The following is a 19,833-nucleotide window of genomic DNA, read 5'->3' on the forward strand; positions in this document are numbered from 1 at the left end:
AGATGGAGCCCTGCATCGGGCTCCGTGCTGAGTATGGAGCCTGCTTGGAATTCTCTCTCTCTCTCTCTCTGTCTCTCTCTTTCTTTCAAATTAAAAAAAAATTTTAGAAGAAGACCAACAGAAAAAACACAAAACTTTCCTGAATGAGAATGGCCTGGTACTCCACAACAGCAGGTGGAAGCTAGAGGACAATGGAGATAGGTCTTCAAAATTCTAAGGGAAAAAGATAAGATTTCCAACCTAGAATTACGCACCCAATCAAAGTATCAATCAAAAGTGAGGGTAAAATCCAGATACTCAGCAATACAAAATTTATCAACTATGAAAAATTCATCTCCCACCCTATCTGAGGAAGCTACTGGAAAATGTACTCTACCAAAACAAGAAAGTAAATCCATAGAGAAGAAAGTGCTGGATCCAGAAAACAGGGGGTTCAACATAGAGGAAAGGAAAAGGGAAGTCCTAGAATGATAGTAAAGAGCAGTATCTACACGATTATCCTGCAGCAGGTTTGGAGAGCACACAATCTAAACCAGGAATAGGAAAATAAATGGTTCCAGAAGAAATGTCTCTAACAAGATAATAACACTGATAGATTATTTGATGTGACCAAATATATTGTATGAAGATTTTAAATTACTGGTAAATAATTGGGGGGTAAATTAATGATAACAACGGAAAAATCTGTAACCTAATAGTCAAACAACAAACAAACAAAAATAATTATTAATTCCTGAAGGGGAAAAAAAAGTTGTTTAAGAAAGTAAATGTAGTATTAGTATACTACATGACTGTGCTACAGATATGTATTTAGTCATAATAATGCAAACATTTAATGTTGATCTAACCTCAAATTATAATACCACTATTTTGCTCTCATTCTAGGACTTTCCTTTTCCTTTCTCCTATGTTGAACCCCCCGTTTTCTGGATCCAACACCTTCCTCTCTATGGATTTACTTTCTTGTTTTGGTAGAGTACATTTTCCAGTAGCTACCTCAGATAGGGTGGGAGATGAATTTTCCATAGTTGATATATTTTGCATTGCTGAATGTCTGGATTTTACCCTCACTTTTGATTGATACTTTGATTGGGTGTGTAATTCTAGGTTGGAAATCTTATTTTTTTCCCTTAGAATTTTGAAGACCTATCTCCATGTGCATATCTGGCATGTGCATAGGTATGTATATATTGGGGGCTATAGAGTCATTGAGAATGAGATCTCTCATGAAAACCCCTGTTCCTTCTGCCATGGGAGAACACAGTGAAAAGATGACTACCTATAAGCCTGGAAGTAGGCCCTCACTTGACACCAAATCTACCAGTCATTTGATCTTGGACTTCCTAGCCTCTAGAACTGTAAGAAATAAATTTCTGTTGTTTGTAAGTCACTTAGTCTCTGGTATTCTGTTGTGGCACCCTAAACAGACTAAGGCATAAATTGGTACCAAGAAGTGGGGTCCCACCATAACAAATACCTAAATGTGTGAAAGCAATTTTGGAACTGGGTAAAGGGTAGAGGCTGGAAGAATTGAGTTGCATGCTAGAAAAAGCCTATGCTGCTGTGAACAGACCTTTAAAGATGATTCTGGTGAGGTCCCAGAAAGAAAAGAAAGTCTGAACTTCCTTAATAGTCCTGAACAGAGTGTTGGTAGAAAAATGGAGGGTTAAGGCCATTCTGATGAGATCTCAGATGGGAATGAGGAACATGTCAGTGGAAATTGGAGGAAAGGCAATCCTTGTCATACAGTGGCAAAGAACTTGGCTAAATTGTGTTCATGTCCTAGTGTTTTGTGGAATGTAGAACTTGTGAGTGATGAAATTAGCTGAGGAACTATCTAAGTGAAGTACTGAAAGAGTAGCCTGGTTCCTCTTGACTGCTTACAGTAAAATGTGAGAAGAAAGATATGATTTAAGGATGGGATTGTTAATCAAAAAAGAAGCAGAACTTAAAGATCTGCAACACTGTCAGCCTATCCATATTGAAAAGAGTAAGAAGGGTGCCTGGGTGGCTCAGGGTAAGCATTCAACTCTTGACGTCGGCTCAGGTCATGATCTCATAGTTCTTGAGATTGAGCTCTGCTTGGGATTCTCTCACTCCCTCTTATGGTAACAGCCCAAATGTCCATCCATTGTCTAATGAATGGATAAAGATGTAGTGTGCATATATGTATGTGTGTACACATACACACACACACACACACACACACACACACACACACACACACACACAATGGAATATTACTCGGAAATCAAAAAGAATGAAATCTTGCCATTTGCAACAATGTGGATGGAACTAAGTGTATTATGCTAAGCAAAATAAGTCAGAGGAAGACAAATATCATATGATTTCACTCATATATGGGATTTAAGATACATAACAGATGAACACAGGGGAAGGGAAGGAAAAATAAGATAAAAACAGAGAGAGAGGAAACCATAAGCAACTCTTAAACACAGAAAACAAACTGAAGATTGCTGGAGGGGAGGTGGGTGGGGGGATGGGCTACATGGGGTGAGGGGAGGTGGGGGGTGGTGGGTATTAAGGATGGCACTTGCTGGGATAAGCACTGGGTGTTATTATTTTTTTATTAAAATTTTTTAAAATGTTTATTTATTTTTGAAAGAGAGAGAGAGCACGAGTGGGAGAAGGGGCAGTGAGAGAGGGAGACACAGAATCCAAAGCAGGCTCTAGGCTCTGAGCAGTCAGCACAGAGCCCAGTGTGGAGCTTGAACCCACGAACTGTGAGATCATGACCTGAGCTGAAGTCGGATGTTTAACTGACTGAGCCAACCAGGCACCCTGAGCACTGGGTATTATATGAAAGTGATGAACCACTGGGTTCTACTCCTGAAACCAATACTACACTCTATGTTAACTAATGTGAATTAAAAAAACAAACAACTATGAGGAGATATCACCTCACACCTGTTAGAATGGCTAAAATTAAAAACAAGAAACAACAGATGTTGGCGAGCATGCAGAGAAAGGGGAACCCTCTTGCACTGTTGGTGGGAATGCAAACTGGTGCAGCCACTGTGGAAAACAGTATGGACATTCCTCAGAAAGTTACAAATAGAACTACTCTATGATCCAGCAATCGCACTATTAGATATTTACCCAAAGAATACAAGAATACTAATTCAAAAGCATACATGCACTCCAATGTTTACAGCAGCATTATCAACAATAGTCAAATTATGGAAACAGCCTAAGTGTCAAAGATGTGGTAATATATACACATGGAATATTACTTAGCACAAAAAAGAATGAAATCTTGTCATTTGCAATGACATGGATAAAGCTAGAGAGTATAATCCTTAGTGAAATAAGTCAGAGAAAGACAAACACCATATGATTTCACTCAGATGCAGAATTTAGTAACAGAACAAACAAACAAAAGGGAAAAAAGAGAGAGGCAAACCAAGAAACAGACTCTTCTTTTTTAAAGTTTATTTATTTATTTTGAGAGAGAGAGAGAGTGTGCACACAGGAGGGGCAGAGAGAATCTCAACCAGACTCTGCACTGTTAACACGGAGTCCGATGTGGGGTTCAAACCCACAAACCAGGAGATCATGACCTGAGCCGAAACCAAGAGTTGGATGCGTAACCAACAGAGCCACCCAGGTGCTCCCAAGAAACAGACTCTTTTTTTTTTTTTAATTTTTTTAACGTTTATTTATTTATTTTTTTTGAGAGAGAAACAGAGAGTGAGTGGGGGAGGGGAAGAGAGAAAGAGGGAGACACAGAATCTGAAGCAGGCTCCAGGCTCTGAGCTGTCAGCACAGAGCCTGACATGGGGCTCGAACCCACAAGCTGGGAGACCATGACCTGAGCAGAAGTCAGAAGCCCAACTGACTGAGCCACCCAGGTGCCCCCCAAGAAACAGACTCTTAGCTATAGAGAACAAAATGTTGGTTACCAGAATCGTTGGTTGGGGGGATGAGTTACATAGGTAATGGGGATTAAGGAATATATTGTGATGAGCACTGGGTGCTGTATGGAAGTGCTGAATCACTACACTGTACACCTGAAACTAATACACTGTATGTTAACTAACTAGAATTCAAATAAAAACTTAAAAATAAGAAATACTGCTTTGAAGGGAAGAAGAGAAATGGGGTAATAATTGGAAGGGGATGAGAACATCAAAGGCACTTTTTTTGAGACTGAAGATATTAGAGCATTTTTATATGCTGATGGGATGGGTCTAGTAGAGAGGGAGAAATTAATAAGGACAGAGGGGTGCCTGAGTGGCTCAGGTGGTTAGGTGTCTGACTCTTGATTTCAGCTCAGGTCATGATACGGTTTGTGGATTTGAGCCCCAAGTCAGGCTCTGCACTGACAGTGTGGAGCCTGTTTGAGATTTTCTCTCTCTCCCTTTCTCTACTCCTCCTCTACTTGCATGCATGTTCTCTCTCTTACTCTCAAAATAAGTTAATTAAAAGAAACCTTTAAAAAAATGCCAGAGAGGGGCGCCTGGGTAACTCAGTCCGTTAAGTGTCCGACTTCAGCTCAGGTCATGATCTCATGGCTTGTGAGTTCAAGCCTCGTGTCGGACTCTGTGCTGACAGCTCAGAGCCTGGAGCCTGCTTCGGATTCTGTGTCTTTGTCTCTCTCTGCCCTTCCCCCACTCAGGCTCTGTCTTTCTTTCTCAAAAATAAATAAACATTAAAAAAAATAAAAAACAAATAATGCCACAGGGAGGAGATAATTGCAGGAGCAGAATTCTTGAGAAAAGGAGATGGCATAGAACCCAGAACAAATATGTAAGACTTGCCCTTTTATGGGAGCAGAGATATTTCATAGATTTAAAAAAAAATTTTTTTAATCTTGAGGTTCAAACTCATGAACCTCAACATCATGACCTGAGCCGAAGTCAGACGCTTAACCAACTGAGACATCCAGGCGCCCCGAGATATTTCATAGATTTTAACAGAATATAAAGTAAAGTATATATGTACAGATATGGGGAGATGAGAAAACTTCATGTCTGTTTCTATTTCCTCTGGTTCAGGGACTGCAAGTAGTGAGTCCATTCCTTTAAATTCCTACAAACCCTACTTAGGTCTTCACAGGTGAGCAGGCCATGTGAACACTAAGGAACCCTCAGAGTAGTTAGGGGAGGCATGAATGCACCACACTCTGGTGTCTGACCTGATAAGGTTTTCCTTAGTGCAGTGGTTCTCAAATTGTGATCTCTGGAACAGCAGCAACAGCATTCTTTTTTCTTTTTATTAAAAAAAAATTTTTTTAATAGAACTTATTGTCAAATTGGCTTACATACAACACCCAGTGCTCACCCTAACAAGTGCTCTCCTCAATTCCCATCACGCACTTTCCCCTCTCCCCAACACCCCATCAACTCTCAGTTTGTTCTCTGTATTTAAGAGTCTCTTCTGGTTTGCCTCCCTCCCTCTTTATTTTTTTAAAATTTAAATCCAAGTTATTTAACATATAGTGTAATAATGATTTCAGGAATGTAATTTATTGACTCATCACTTACATATAACACCCAGTGCTCATCCCAACAAGTATCCTCCTTAATGCCCCTTGCCCATTTAGCCCATCCTCCCACCCAACACCCTACCAGCAACCCTCAGTTGTAGCAACAGCATTCTTTAAAAAAAATTTGTTAGAAATTCAAATTATCAGGTCCTATTCCAAACTACTGAATCAAAAACTCTGAGGACAGGGCCCAGAAACCTTTTTAAATAAGTACTCTTGGTGATTTTGAGAAGTTTGAGAATCACTGTCTTTGCAGGATGCTGAGAGTTTCTTGGAAGATTGTTATAGCAATGTCTTAGGTATAAAGCTGTCAGAAGCAAGAGCTTTTCATAATGAACCTAAGTATATGACAAGTGCTTTAAAAACACTGGAGACCAGCTGTGTTTACTTCCTCTCACCTACCTTTGTCTCAAAGGCAAAGCCCAAGTCCACAACACAATCCCATGAGTATGCCAGAAATTAATCTATGAGATTCAGGCCTCAGATAAAACCAACTCACTGAAGAAGGCTGAGTTTAAATTAAAAAAACATGCACTTTGGAGAAAAAAGTAAATAACAAGATAGAATTGAGGGAGATGTTGCAGAAGGATGTTTGATTTGGAATCAAACAGATTGCAGTTCCATAGGTAGAACTATCACTTACTAGTATGTGACCTTGAATAAAATACTTAACTTTTCTGAGTTCAGTTTTCCCATCTAAAAACATGAAGATGCCAAAATCTTACCTTGGAAGGGAGTCCATGACTGCAATCCTTTCTGAGTAAAGAGTCTAGAAGTAGTCCCAAGTTGCCATGCATTGTATCACGTGACCTTGGTCACAACAGGTTGGACCAGTAGCTTTGGAATAATAATGCAATATTTCTACACTTCAGAAAGTGTAACTATGTCATGGCAGAGACAGTCTCCTATAATTTTATTCTGTATGGAGAAGTAACCAGAATGGTCTCTGTTTCTTTGCAATAAACACATGATTACCTTATAGGGTTGTTATGAGAATTACATGAAAAAAATGTGAGTATAATCTTCAGCAGATAATGGCATATAACACTCAATAATGTAGCCATTCATTGGTAATGAGTGCTTCAAAGCCGTTAATGCCACAGCCGTTAATGCCACAGATAAAAAAGCCTCAGTACCCAAAACCAAAAACTCATACTTACCAGCCCCAAAGTAACCAAGTATAGTTACAGAGTCATTAAGCCTCATACTCTGAGGCTTTTAGCCCTGAGGATATGAAATGTATGTTTTAGGGGCTTCAGCCCAGCAGAGCACACTAAACTCCTAACCTGCAGTTTTCTCTTATATTATTTTGTATGAGTGCCCAAGTTTGTTGTTGCTTTCTGGCATGGAGGAAGTATGGAGGAGTTGTATCAGAACTTGCAGAGTATGCTACACAGACAGCTTTTCCAGTATAACTAAAAAGTGGGGCCATGCTTGGATTCAGGGTATGGAAGATTCTGAAAATAGGGAGAGTTGTGAGTATTAGCACTGCAAAACTGGCCTTGGAGCAGCGGACTCATACAGAGAAATGATGACCAAAGAAGATGGCCTTGAATAGAAAAATCTAGAACAGAGAGGTCATTCAGGAGGCCACAGGTCTAATTTAATCTAAACATTTCCAAGGCCCTCAACAAGACCAGTGGTGATGGGAAATAAAAGGTGTGAATGGACACTGAATTGCATTTTGAAGGTCAAGGCATCAAATGAAGTTGGTGACTGAATGTTGGGAATGAAAGAAGAATGAGTGCTTGACATTAAGTTTGGTAGAGTGAGGAATGGTGGTGCCAATGCCAGAGTCAGGGGACCCTTTTTTGGTAGAAGGCCTGAGTTCATTTTTGGATTTCTCAAGCTTGAGGTAATCAGGGGATTTTTCAGTGGAAATGGTCACAAGCAGCGCTAATATGGGACTGGAACTCAGATAAGTGGAAAGAAGATAAGGCTGAGATCAACATAGAGGTAAGCTCTGAAGATATGACATTAAAAAAAAAAAAGTTCTCAAGGGAGTATAGTGGAAGAAGAATAGAAGTCCAAGGCCCAAGTCTTAGAAACTGCCCTATGTCTAGAGGTCCATCTAGTAGTGATAAAGAAGAGCAAACTCAGGAAAAGCAAGAAAAGTGAGGTTGATAAGTATTTGGAGAGCCAGGCTAGTGCCGTGCAGTAGAAGCCAAGGGAAGAGGTCTTCCCTCAGCAAAGACTTCTATGTGGTAACATCTGGAACAGAGGTCAATAGCAAAGCACAATGCTGTGGAAGCAACACAAGTGAGTTCAGAATATTCTGGATAGCCTGTGTAAAGCCTGTATCTTCCACAGCTAGGCTAAAGTTCATTTAGCAAGACCTATGTAATGACTGATGGCAAGTGTTCACTAACACTGTTGCCAGGGGGAAAACTGGTAGGACAGACATAGTACTTCTCTGAGATAGGGGAACTTACCTAGCTCATCCCAGAGCTGCCTGCACTTATCTGTCATGCTTGTTCCTTGCTGCCTCCAGAGTGTGAGTCGTGGGTCAGCCATAAACTGCTCAGTTATCAGCGTCAGCATCCTGGCTCCATTGGAATCTCTCATCCGCAGCATCTCTCGAACCTGACACATAAGGAGGGGCCAGGGGTTGGTGACTGCACATCATGAAAAAGCAGGAGAAGGAAGGGGAGGAGAAGATGAAGTATCTAAGCACAACATATCCAAAGAGCCAAAAAGAAGCCTTCTTGTTCTACAAGCAAGTTCTCTGCATATATTAAGAAAGCCTGCTGTACACAATGAGATACCACTTCATATCCACTAGGATGGCTAGAATCAAAAAATCAGATAACAACAAGTATTGGTGATAATATAGAGAAATCAGATCCCTGACACACCATTGGTGGGAATGTAAAATGGTGCAGCCACTTTAGAAATCAGTCTAGCAGTTCCTCAAATGATTAACGTAGAGTTATATGACCTATCAATTTCAATCCTAGAGAGAAATGAAAACACATGTCCACAAAGAAACTTGTATAAGAATGTTTATAAAAGTATTATTTGTAATAGCCAAAAGATGGAAATAATACAAATATCCACTAACAGAGAATGCATAAACCAAAGTGGCATATCCATACATTAGGATATTATTCAACACAGATACATGTTACAACATGGATGACCCTTGAAAATACTATGCTAGGTGAAAGAGGCCAAGCACAAAAGACTACATACTATATGATTCCTTGCCTATGAAAGTCCAGAATAGGGAAATATATAGAGACAGAAAGTAGATTAGTGGTTGTTTAGAGCTGGGAGAGGAGGAATGGAGGATAGGGAAGTGACAGGTAAAGGGTATGGGATTTCTTTTTAGGGTAATGAAAAAGTTCTAAAGTTGACTGTGGTGATGGCTGCACATATCTGCGAATATATTAAAAACCACTGAATTGCACACTTTAAGTGGGTGACTTTTATAGTATGTGAATTATCTTTTACTGAAGGTGTTAAAAAAAAAAAGAAAGACCACCGTGAGAGCCCCCAGTTCCAAAAGACTAAATCTCTTCAAGGCCTCATCCAGCAGCCTTGGGTTCAAGGCAGAGGGATGATGGCTTCCTTACTAAAACCCACAACAATGCTAACTTATTTAGAGTGGAGCAGAAGGAAGAGGACTACCAGGGTGAGTTTGTAGGGGTCTCTGGATGCCACCTGCTCGGGATCAGGTCTGCTCTGTTCAGCATCTCCCATTAGTTTTCAAGCTTTCAGGACAGATAGGTCAAGTGAGCTAGCTAAAATGCATGAAGCCAGAAGTGTGGTGAGGTCCGTTTAATTAAAGTAAAAAAACAAAACAAAACAAAAAACCCAATACCTTTCATATCTTACCTTAGCAAACATTGAATTGAGTTGCTTTCCAGAGCCATAGTAACCACCCTGGGAGAGAAAGAGTTTCACTTGTTCTTTCACCTGTTCTTCATCCAAATGCCAACAGTTCTCATCATCAATGCTGGCCCCAGCTGTGGGGTCAGGGGCACCTGTGAGGAATGGGAATGGTGACATGAATCCCCTGAATTCATATGCTACACATTTGGCAGAAGGGGTACTCTTTGAGGATATTAAAAAACAGACAGCTTACTCTGCCTTATTCTGGGCTTTGTCAACTGTGTGGTCCTATAAATAAATGTAAGAGGGCTAATGCTAGTTTCACACTCACTTATGTTCCAGTTGCATTCCCTTACAAGGTCTACAAATACCATTCTAGGGGGAAAAAATCCCAGAAGGAAATGCACAAACATGAAAAAAATGATATATTTTTTCCCTAGGAAGGTGACATTTCTTTCTTCTTCTTCTTTTTGCCTTCCTATGAAGTTCAAAATAAGCCTTAAAGTATAGATATTATTGTAAAATAAAAAATACTTCCTTAGAAAACAAAAAAAAATTGTTTTTAAAGTTCACTATAAAATTTAGTTTCTTAAGCAGAGTCAACACTTCTGAATTTCTAGAAACTTGCCCCTTAAAGTACAGGCAGAGGTGCATACAAGGTGATATGTTTTATAAATTTATACTCAAAATATCTTTCATATCTGGTTCTCACTACAACACATTAAAACAGTTTTAGTTATTTACACATTCTTCTCCCCTAGTGCCCTGCTAGCCACTTGCTCACAGTTGAATCCCAAGTTGAATCCACAGCTGAACTGCCTATACCACAGCACTGGTAATGCGGCAAGCACCTAGTAAATATTTGTGGAATGAAAACGGAATCTTCTCTCACTTTCTCAAAGCCAGAGTCTTACGTTAAGTTTTTAGCAACCTGCCTCCAAGTTACAAAAGACTATTAATCAAATGCTCTATAGGTGTGGTCATGTAATAGAATATAAATTCACGTCATGTTTGGGGCACCTGGGTGGCTCAGTCTGATTCTTGATCTTGGCTCGGGTCATGATCTCGTGGTTCCTGAGATCAAGCCTTGTGCAGAGCTCTGTGCTGACAGCGTGGAGTCTGTTTGGGATTCTCTCTCCCTCTCACTCTGCCTCTCTCTCTCTCTCAAAATAAATACATAAAACATTAAATAAATTCATGTCATGTTTAATTAGTCTACCTTTCCTCTTGTCTTCCTAGTTCAAAGTCCTGCTCAAATGAAATCCAGGTCTACACAGAAAAGTTGCTTTTCAGCTAAGCTTTTTTAGAGCATCTTATTCTCCATGAAATCAGGAGGGTTCACACATTCATTTATTCTACAAGTACTAATTAACACATATGATTGTCCAGTTTATGGTATCTACTATATGCTACTTTCTTCAAATGTATTATACTAAACACAGTTCTGATTATATCACTTGCCCACTCAGAGAAGTCTTCAGTGATGCACCATTTTTATTAAATTAAGTCCAAATGCTTTAGATTGGCATTGAAGGCTCTCTCTGCTCAGGCCTTATCTTTCATTTCTAGGCTTGTCTACCCTGTATCTATGTTATGGTTCAGCTAGAAACTTAGCATTCCCAGAAGTCAACCACATTTCCTTATGACTTTACTTCTGCTTTTTCCTTTACTTCTCTCCCACTCCTGTACCCCATTCTTTAGCCAAAAAAATGAAACTTCTCATTGTCAATATTGCCTCAGTCAGGGCTACAATGAGCAGTGGAAACCATAAAGTAAGTATACAGAAAGGCCAACACTGCTTAGCTCATCTGGCAAGAGAAGCTCTTTTTTATCCCCTAACTGAATTAACCACACAACCCACTGCTCCCTCCCTGTCAAAAGTATGTCCATCTTATGCTCACATGGATATAAAAGGAGCAATACTCTTCTTAGCACTTTATTATTGCTTTTCCTAAAGACTTGTGGCATTTTGCTGTACATCAGAATTGTGCATTTCTCATATATTCCCAAATAAATGGAAATTTTTTAAGAGTAGGTGTTCATTTTTGTACCTTATAGTGCCTGGCTCATTATAGCACTGAGTTAATATTTATAGAATAAACAAATGCATGTCTCATTGGCCATCTAGATTTAAGCTCCAGGTGGGTAAATAATATATCCTACACTTCTTTTGTATCCCTAAAGTGGCAAAGCAAAACAAACATACTCCTTATCCTTAAATACTTGTTAATAAGAGCCATTTTTTTTTAGTGCTTCCTACATGCCAAAGTCAAGCACTTTTTGTACATATCCTCACTAGAACATACTCTCCTTGAGGGCATAAACTGTTTTGTTTGTGCGCATATTTGCAACATGTAGAACAGTACCTGGCACACAGTAGGTGCTCAGTGATTATCTGGTGAGTAAATTCCAATGAACCCTCATAACAAGTCTAGAAGGTAGTATTATTATCCTAATTTTAAAATGAAAAAACTAAAGCTTATACAGGTAAGTAATGTAACAGGTGGGAAGTATATTAGCTAGGATTTGTATGTTGGTTTCTCTTCAAAGTCTGTTGTTCACTATAACACTGAACTTTGGCCTCCAGCCTCATCTAGAGGCTGTGACCCACTAGCTGGTTTCAGGACCTTGAATGGAAAGCTGGATGGCGTGTCTAAAGATAGTCAAATCTTCCTTGGCCTATTTCACTATACAGAATATAGGACTAGTCAGAATAATGCATTTTCCCCATAGTGAGGATAAAAGAGTTCTCACCAATACACTGATTCTCAAAAGTTAATACACAGAATAATCACCTGGGTTTGTGTTCAAAATGCAGATTATAGAGTCTCACCTCCAATGATTCTAGTTTTCAGTAGCTCTATACAGACAGAACTGAGATAAAATGAGATACACTTTGTATAAACCAAAGACTGGGCATCTGAGTACCTTGTTGCCAAGAACAGGGATGAGGGAAGAACAGAAACAGTGCTCCAGAAACAAGCATAGATGGTTTGAATACCAATTCTGACCCTTGGGTGGTTCAATTAGGATATGAAAAAGTAGGAGCAGAACCTAGTCTCCCAAAGGAGATGGTCTTAACTGGTTGGAAGTGTGGAGTGACATCCCCTCTAAAAATTCAAAGGGGTATAGAGAAAACTGGAGAATCTTCTGGGCCCAGGTGGTAGTAGTGGCAGTAGCAGTTCTGGAAGAAACAAGGCAAAGCTTATAAATACGTAGTGTACAGAGAGGCTTCTGGGAAGATGGTGGCGTAGGAGGACGCTGGGCTCACCGCGTCCTGCTGATCACTTAGATTCCACCCACACCTGCCTAAATAACCCAGAAAGCCACCAGAACACTAGCAGAATGGATTCTCCAGAGCCAAGCGTAGATGAGAGGCCCATGGAAGAGGGCAGGAAGGGCGGAGAGGCGATGCGCGCTACATGGATTGGTGGGAGGGAGCCGGGGGGGAGGGGCAGCCCACTGGCAAAGCAGAGCCCCCAAGTCTGGCTTACAAAAGTGGAGAGGCCAGACGGAGGATGTTCTGACAGCAAGCGGGACTTAACATCTGGAAGGTTATAAGTTAACAGCTCTGCTCGGACAGCGGGAGGGCTGGAGGACAACGGGAGGGAGAGTTGTTGAGCCCTGGACGACAGAGCACAGCTTGGTGGGGAACAAAGGTGCTTGCCAGCGACATCTCCCTTGCCCATCCCCCAGCCAAAATCCCAAAGGGAACCAGTTCGTGTCAGGGAACTTGCTTGCACTGCGCAAATACCCAACGCTGTGCTTCTGCGGATCCATCCCTCTGGCGGGTCTGACTGCCTCCCGGTGCCACAGGGCCCCTCCCGAAGTGGATCTCCGAAGGAAAAGCGAACTGAGCCTGACCCTCCGGCCCCTGTGCACCTTGCCGATCCACCCCAGCTAATACACCAGATCCCCAGCACCACAAGCCTGGCAGTGTGCAAGCAGCCCAGATGGGCCACGCCACCCCACAGTGAATCCCGCCCCTAGGAGAGGAGAAGAGAAGGTACACACAAGTCTGACTGTGGCCCCAGCAGTGGGCTGGGGGCAGACATCAGGTCTGACTGTGGCCCCGCCCACCAACGCAAGTTATTCAGGACAGCCCAGGGAAAGTGCCCTGCAGTTCCACACCACTCCAGGGACCATCCAAAATGACGAAACAGAAGAATTACCCTGAAAAAAACCTCCAGGAAATAACGACAGCTAACGAACTGATCAAAAAAGATTTAAACAATATAACAGAAAGTGAATTTAGAATAATAGTCATAAAATTAATCGCTGGGCTTGAAAACAGTATACAGGACAGCAGAGAATCTATTGCTACAGAGATCAAGGGACTAAGGAACAGCCAGGAGGAGCTAAAACATGCTATAAAATAGCTGCAAAATAAAATGGAGACAACCACAGCTCGGATTGAAGAGGCAGAGAAGAGAATAGGTGAACTGGAAGATAAAATTATGGAAAAAGAAGAAGCTGAGAAGAAGAGAGATAAAAAAAAATCCAGGAGTATGAGGGGGAAAATTAGAGAACTAAGTGATGCACTAAAGAGAAATAATCTACGCATAATTGGTATTCCAGAGGAGGAAGAGAGAGGGAAAGGGGCTGAAGGTGTACTTGAAGAAATATTAGCTGAGAACTTCAATAATCTGGGGAAGGAAAAAGGCACTGAAATCCAAGAGGCACAGAGAACTCCCTTCAGATGTAACTTGAATCAATCTTCTGCACGACATATCATAGTGAAACTGGCAAAACACAAGGATAAAGAGAAAATTCTGAAAGCAGCTAGGCATAAACGTGCTCTAACATATAAAGGGAGACCGATAAGACTTGTGACGGATCTCTCTACTGAAACTTGGCAGGCCAGAAAGGAATGGCAGGAAATCTTCAATGTGATGAACAGAAAAAATATGCAGCCAAGAATCCTCTATTCAGCAAATCTGTCATTTAGAATAGAAGGAGAGATAAAGGTCTTCCCAAACAAACAAAAACTGAAGGAATTCATCACCACTAAACCAGCCCTACAGGAGACCCTAAGGGGGATCCTGTGAGACAAAGTACCAGAGACATCGCTACAAGCATGAAACCTACAGACATCACAATGACTCTAAACTCATATCTTTCTATAATAGCAGTGAATGTAAATGGACTAAATGTGCCAACCAAAAGACATAGGGTATCAGAATGTATAAAAAAACAAGACCCATCTATTTGCTGTCTACAAGAGACTCATTTTAGACCTGAGGACACTTTCAAATTGAAAGTGAGGGGATGGAGAACTATTTACCATGCTACTGGAAGTCAAAAGAAAGCTGGAGTAGCCATACTTATATCAGACAAACCAGACTTTAAATTAAAGGCTGTAACAAGAGATGAAGAAGGGCATTATATAATAAATACAGGGTCTATCTATCAGGAAGAGCTAACAATTATAAATGTCTATGAGCCGAATACCGGAGCCCCCAAATATATAAAACAATTACTCACAAACATAAGCAACCTTATTGATAAGAATGTGGTAATTGCAGGGGACTTTAACATCCCACTTACAGAAATGGATAGATCATCTAGACACATGGTCAATAAAGAAACAAGGGCCCTGAATGATACATTGGATTAGATGGACTTGACAGATATATTTAGAACTCTGCATCCCAAAGCAACAGAATATACTTTCTTTCGCGTGCACATGGAACATTCTCCAAGATAGATCACATTCTGGGTCACAAAACAGCCCTTCATGAGTATACAAGAATTCAGATCATACCATGCATACTTTCAGACCACAATGCTACAAAGCTTGAAATCAACCACAGGAAAACGTCTGGAAAACCTCCAAAAGCATGGAGGTTAAAGAACACCCTACTAAAGAATGAGTGGGTCAACCAGGTAATTAGAGAAGAAATTAAAAAATATATGGAAATAAACAAAAATGAAAATACAGGAATCCAAACGCTTTGGGATGCAGCAAAGGCAGTCCTGAGAGGAAAATACATTGCAATCTAGGCCTATCTCAAGAAACAAGAAAAATCCCAAATACAAAATCTAACAGCACACCTAAAGGAAATAGAAGCAGAACAGCAAAGACACCCCAAACCCAGCAGAAGAAGAGAAATAAAGATCAGAGCAGAAATAAACAATATAGAATCTAAAAAAACTGTAGAGCAGATCAATGAAACCAAGAGTTGGTTTCTTGAAAAAAATAAACAAAATTGATAAACCTCTAGCCAGGCTTCTCAAAAAGAAAAGGGAGATGACCCAAATAGATAAAATCATGAATGAAAATGGAATCATTACAACCAATTCCTCAGAAATACAAGCAATTATCAGGGAATACTATGAAAAATTATATGCCAACAAACTGGACAACCTGGAAGAAATGGACAAATTCCTAAACACCCACACACTTCTCAAACTCAAACAGGAAGAAATAGAAAACTTGAACAGACCCATAACCAGCAAAGAAATTGAATCAGTTATCAAAATTCTCCCAACAAATAAGAGTCCAGGACCAGATGGCTTCCCAGGGGAATTCTACCAGACATTTAAAGTAGAGATAATACCTACCCTTCTCAAGCTATTCCAAGAAATAGAAAGGGAAGGAAAACTCCCAGACTCATTCTATGAAGCCAGTATTACTTTGATTCCTAAACCAGACAGAGACCCAGTAAAAAAAAGAGAACTACAGGCCAATATCCCTGATGAATATGGATGCCAAAATTCTCAATAAGATACTTGCAAATCAAATTCAACAGCATATAAAAAGAATTATTCACCATGATCAAGTGGGATTCATTCCTGGGATGCAGGGCTGGTTCAACATTTGCAAATCAATCAACATGATACATCACATTAATAAAAGAAAAGATAAGAACCATAAGATCCTGTCAATCGATGCAGAAAAAGCATTTGACAAAATTCAGCATCTTTCTTAATAAAAACCCTCAAGAAAGTCGGGATAGAAGGAACATACTTAAACATCATAAAAGCCATTTATGAAAAGCCCACAGCTAACATCATCCTCAATGGGGGAAAACTGAGAGCTTTTTCCCTGAGATCAGGAACACGACAGGGATGTCCACTCTCACTGCTGTTGTTTAACATAGTGTTGGAAGTGCTAACATCAGCAATCAGACAACAAAAGGAAATCACAGGCATCAAAATCGGCAAAGATGAAGTCAAGCTTTCACTTTTTGCAGATGACATGATATTATACATGGAAAATCCGATAGACTCCACCAAAAGTCTGCTAGAACTGATACATGAATTCAGCAAAGTTGCAGGATACAAAATCAATGTACAGAAATCAGTTGCATTCTTATACACTAATAATGAAGCAACAGAAAGACAAAAAAACTGATCCCATTCACAATTGCATCAAGAAGCATAAAATACCTAGGGATAAATCTAACCAAAGATGTGCAAGATCTGTACGCTGAAAACTATAGAAAGCTTATGAAGGAAATTGAAGAAGATATAAAGAAATGGAAAAACATTCCATGCTCATGGGTTGGAAGAATAAATACTGTTAAAACGTCAATACTACCCAAAGCTATCTACACATTCAATGCAATCCCAATCAAAATTGCACCAGCATTCTTCTCAGAGCTAGAACAAGCAATCCTAAAATTCATATGGAACCACAAAAGGCCCCAAATAGCCAAAGGAATTTTGAAGAAGACCATAGCAGGAGGCATCACAATCCCAGACTTTAGTCTCTACTACAAAGCTGTAATCATCAAGACAGCATGGTATTGGCACAAAAACAGACACATAGACCAATGGAATAGAATAGAAACCCCAGAACTAGACCCACAAAAGTATGGCCAACTAATCTTTGACAAAGCAGGAAAGAATATCCAGTGGAAAAAAGACAGTCTCTATAACAAATGGTGCTGGGAGAACTGGACAGCAACATGCAGAAGGATGAAACTAGATCACTTTCTTACACCATTCACAAAAATTAACTCAAAATTAACTCAAAATTAACTCAAAAATTAACTCAAAATGTGAGACAGGAAACCATCAAAACCCTAGAGGAGAAAGCAGGAAAAGACCTCTCTGACCTCAGCCGTAGCAATTTCTTACTTGACACATCCCCAAAGGCAAGGGAATTAAAAGCAAAAATGAACTATTGGGACCTCATGAAAATAAAAAGCTTCTGCACAGCAAAGGAAACAATCACCAAAACTAAAAGGCAACCAACGGAATGGGAAAAGATATTTGGAACTGACATATCGGACAAAGGGCTAGTGTCCAAAATCTATAAAGAGCTCACCAAACTCCACACCCGAAAAACAAATAACCCAGTGAAGAAATGGGCAGAAAACATGAATAGACACTTCTCTGAAGAAGACATCCGGATGGCCAACAGGCACATGAAAAGATGCTCAACGTCGCTCCTCATCAGGGAAATACAAATCAAAACCACACTCAGATATCACTTCACGCCAGTCAGAGTGGCCAAAATGAACAAATCAGGAGACTATAGATGCTGGAGAGGATGTGGAGAAACGGGAACCCTCTTGCACTGTTGGTGGGAATGCAAACTGTTGCAGCCACTCTGGAAAACAGAGTGGAGGTTCCTCAAAAAATTAAAAATAGATCTACCCTATGACCCAGCAGTAGCACTGCTAGCAATTTACCCAAGGGATACAGGAGTATTGATGCATAGGGCCACTTGCACCCCATTGTTTATAGCAGCATTCTCAACAATAGCCAAATTGTGGAAAAAGCCTAAATGTCCATCAACTGATGAACGGATAAAGAAATTGTGGTTTATATACACAATGGAGTACTACGTGGCAATGAGAAAGAATGAAATATGGCTCTTTGTAGCAACGTGGATGGAACTGGAGAGTGTTATGCTAAGTGAAGTAAGCCATACAGAGAAAGACAGATACCATATGTTTTCACTCTTATGTGGATCCTGAGAAACTTAACAGAAACCCATGGAGGAGGGGAAGGAAAAAAAAAGAGGTTAGAGTGGGAGAGAGAGCCAAAGCATAAGAGACTTAAAAACTGAGAACAAACTGAGGGTTGATGGCGGGTGGGAGGGAGGGAAGGGTGGGTGATGGGTATTTGGGAGGGCACGTTTTGGGATGAGCACTGGGTGTTGTATGGAAACCAATTTGACAATAAATTTCATATATTGAAAAAAAAAAGAAAACATGAAAAGAAAACTGAGAACAAACAGGGTTGATGTGGGTGGGAGGGAGGGGAGGGTGATGGGCATTGAAGAGGGCATCTTTTGGGATGAGCACTGGGTGTGTATGGAAACTAATTTGACAATAAATTTCATATATTAAAAATAAATAAATACATAAATATTTAAAAAATTTTAAAAAAGAAAACAAGTACATTGGAAATTATAAAAATAATATAAAGGTAAGGTATTATTATTCTTGTAATAAGATAATAATGTATTAAACTTGCAAACCCAGATATTAAAAATATTCTACTGTCAAAAAAATAAATAAAATAAAATAAAATAAAATAACCCCTTAAAAAAATACGTAGTGTACAGACTATAGAGAACTGCTGGGATAGGACTAGGATAACGCAAAGCCTTGAGAGTTACTATCAGTAAAATTTCAACTAGAACTTCAGAAGGGTTTGTTTATTTGATAGGAAATAAAGGAAGGTAAACTATGTAAATGTTTACTGATCTACAAGGAACCCAGGAGATGAGAAGCAGAGCTGCCAAAATGAGTGGCTGCAGCAAAAAAGGGAGTGAGTCAATATTTGAGGCATCTAGGTAAAACTACTACAAGGAGTTCGTGTGACTATTGAAGGAATGAAAGTCATCTGGGAAAGCATGAATCGGCAAAAGGCCCTAAGGAGGATTTTCCAAGACATTTTCATTTACTCAATCAATATTAAATGAGAGCCTACTATGTGCCAGGATCTGTGCCAAATACCGGATATATGGTGATAAACAAAGTAGATATATAGTGCCTATGCTTGTGGAGTTGACAGACTGGTTGGGGAAAGGGACATTAAACAAATAATTACACATGTACATATTTGTGTGAGAAGAAAGACAGGTTAAAGAAGTTTTCCCTGAGAAAGTGACATTTAAGTGAACACCTGAGGAAGTGAATTAGGAGTTGCCTAACAAAGAGTGGAGGAAATACTGTATTTTTTGCTCAAAAAAGCATAAAGTCATAAATTATTGTGATAATCAAGTACATTTATACTAAGGGAGAGAGGATAGGAAGAGTATTCCAAGAAGAGGGAAAATCACATGAAAACCTAAGCAAAAGCCAGACCAGGCAAGGTTTTGTAGGCTATATGAAATGTAGACTTTATCCATGACAAAATCTATAGTTATAGAAAAGTTACTTTGTGTGGAGAATGGAATAGAAGGGAACAATAGTGAATATGGAAAGATAAGTTTGAATACTATGGTAGCAATCAAGGTGGGAGATTATAGGAGTTTTGACTTAGGGTTATGGCAATATCAATAGAGAGAAGTGGAAAAGGATGAAATA

At 39.8% G+C, this 19,833-nt stretch overlaps 1 protein-coding gene across 1 annotated transcript in view; it reads right to left on the minus strand.

Moving 5' to 3' along the window:
* The window catches only part of ZSWIM5 (zinc finger SWIM-type containing 5), a 74,781-nt gene that overhangs the window by 46,710 nt on the left and 8,238 nt on the right, over window positions 1-19,833 (minus strand). The window contains exons 3-4 of the mRNA XM_032594078.1: window positions 9,347-9,495; window positions 7,942-8,092 (exon numbers count right to left, since the gene is read on the minus strand). Coding sequence (XP_032449969.1) covers window positions 7,942-8,092; window positions 9,347-9,495 — 300 coding nt within the window. The remainder of the gene's footprint in view (window positions 1-7,941; window positions 8,093-9,346; window positions 9,496-19,833) is intronic.

The sequence above is a fragment of the Lynx canadensis genome, chromosome C1, assembly GCF_007474595.2.
Source record: "Lynx canadensis isolate LIC74 chromosome C1, mLynCan4.pri.v2, whole genome shotgun sequence".
Taxonomy (NCBI): Eukaryota; Metazoa; Chordata; class Mammalia; order Carnivora; family Felidae; genus Lynx; species Lynx canadensis.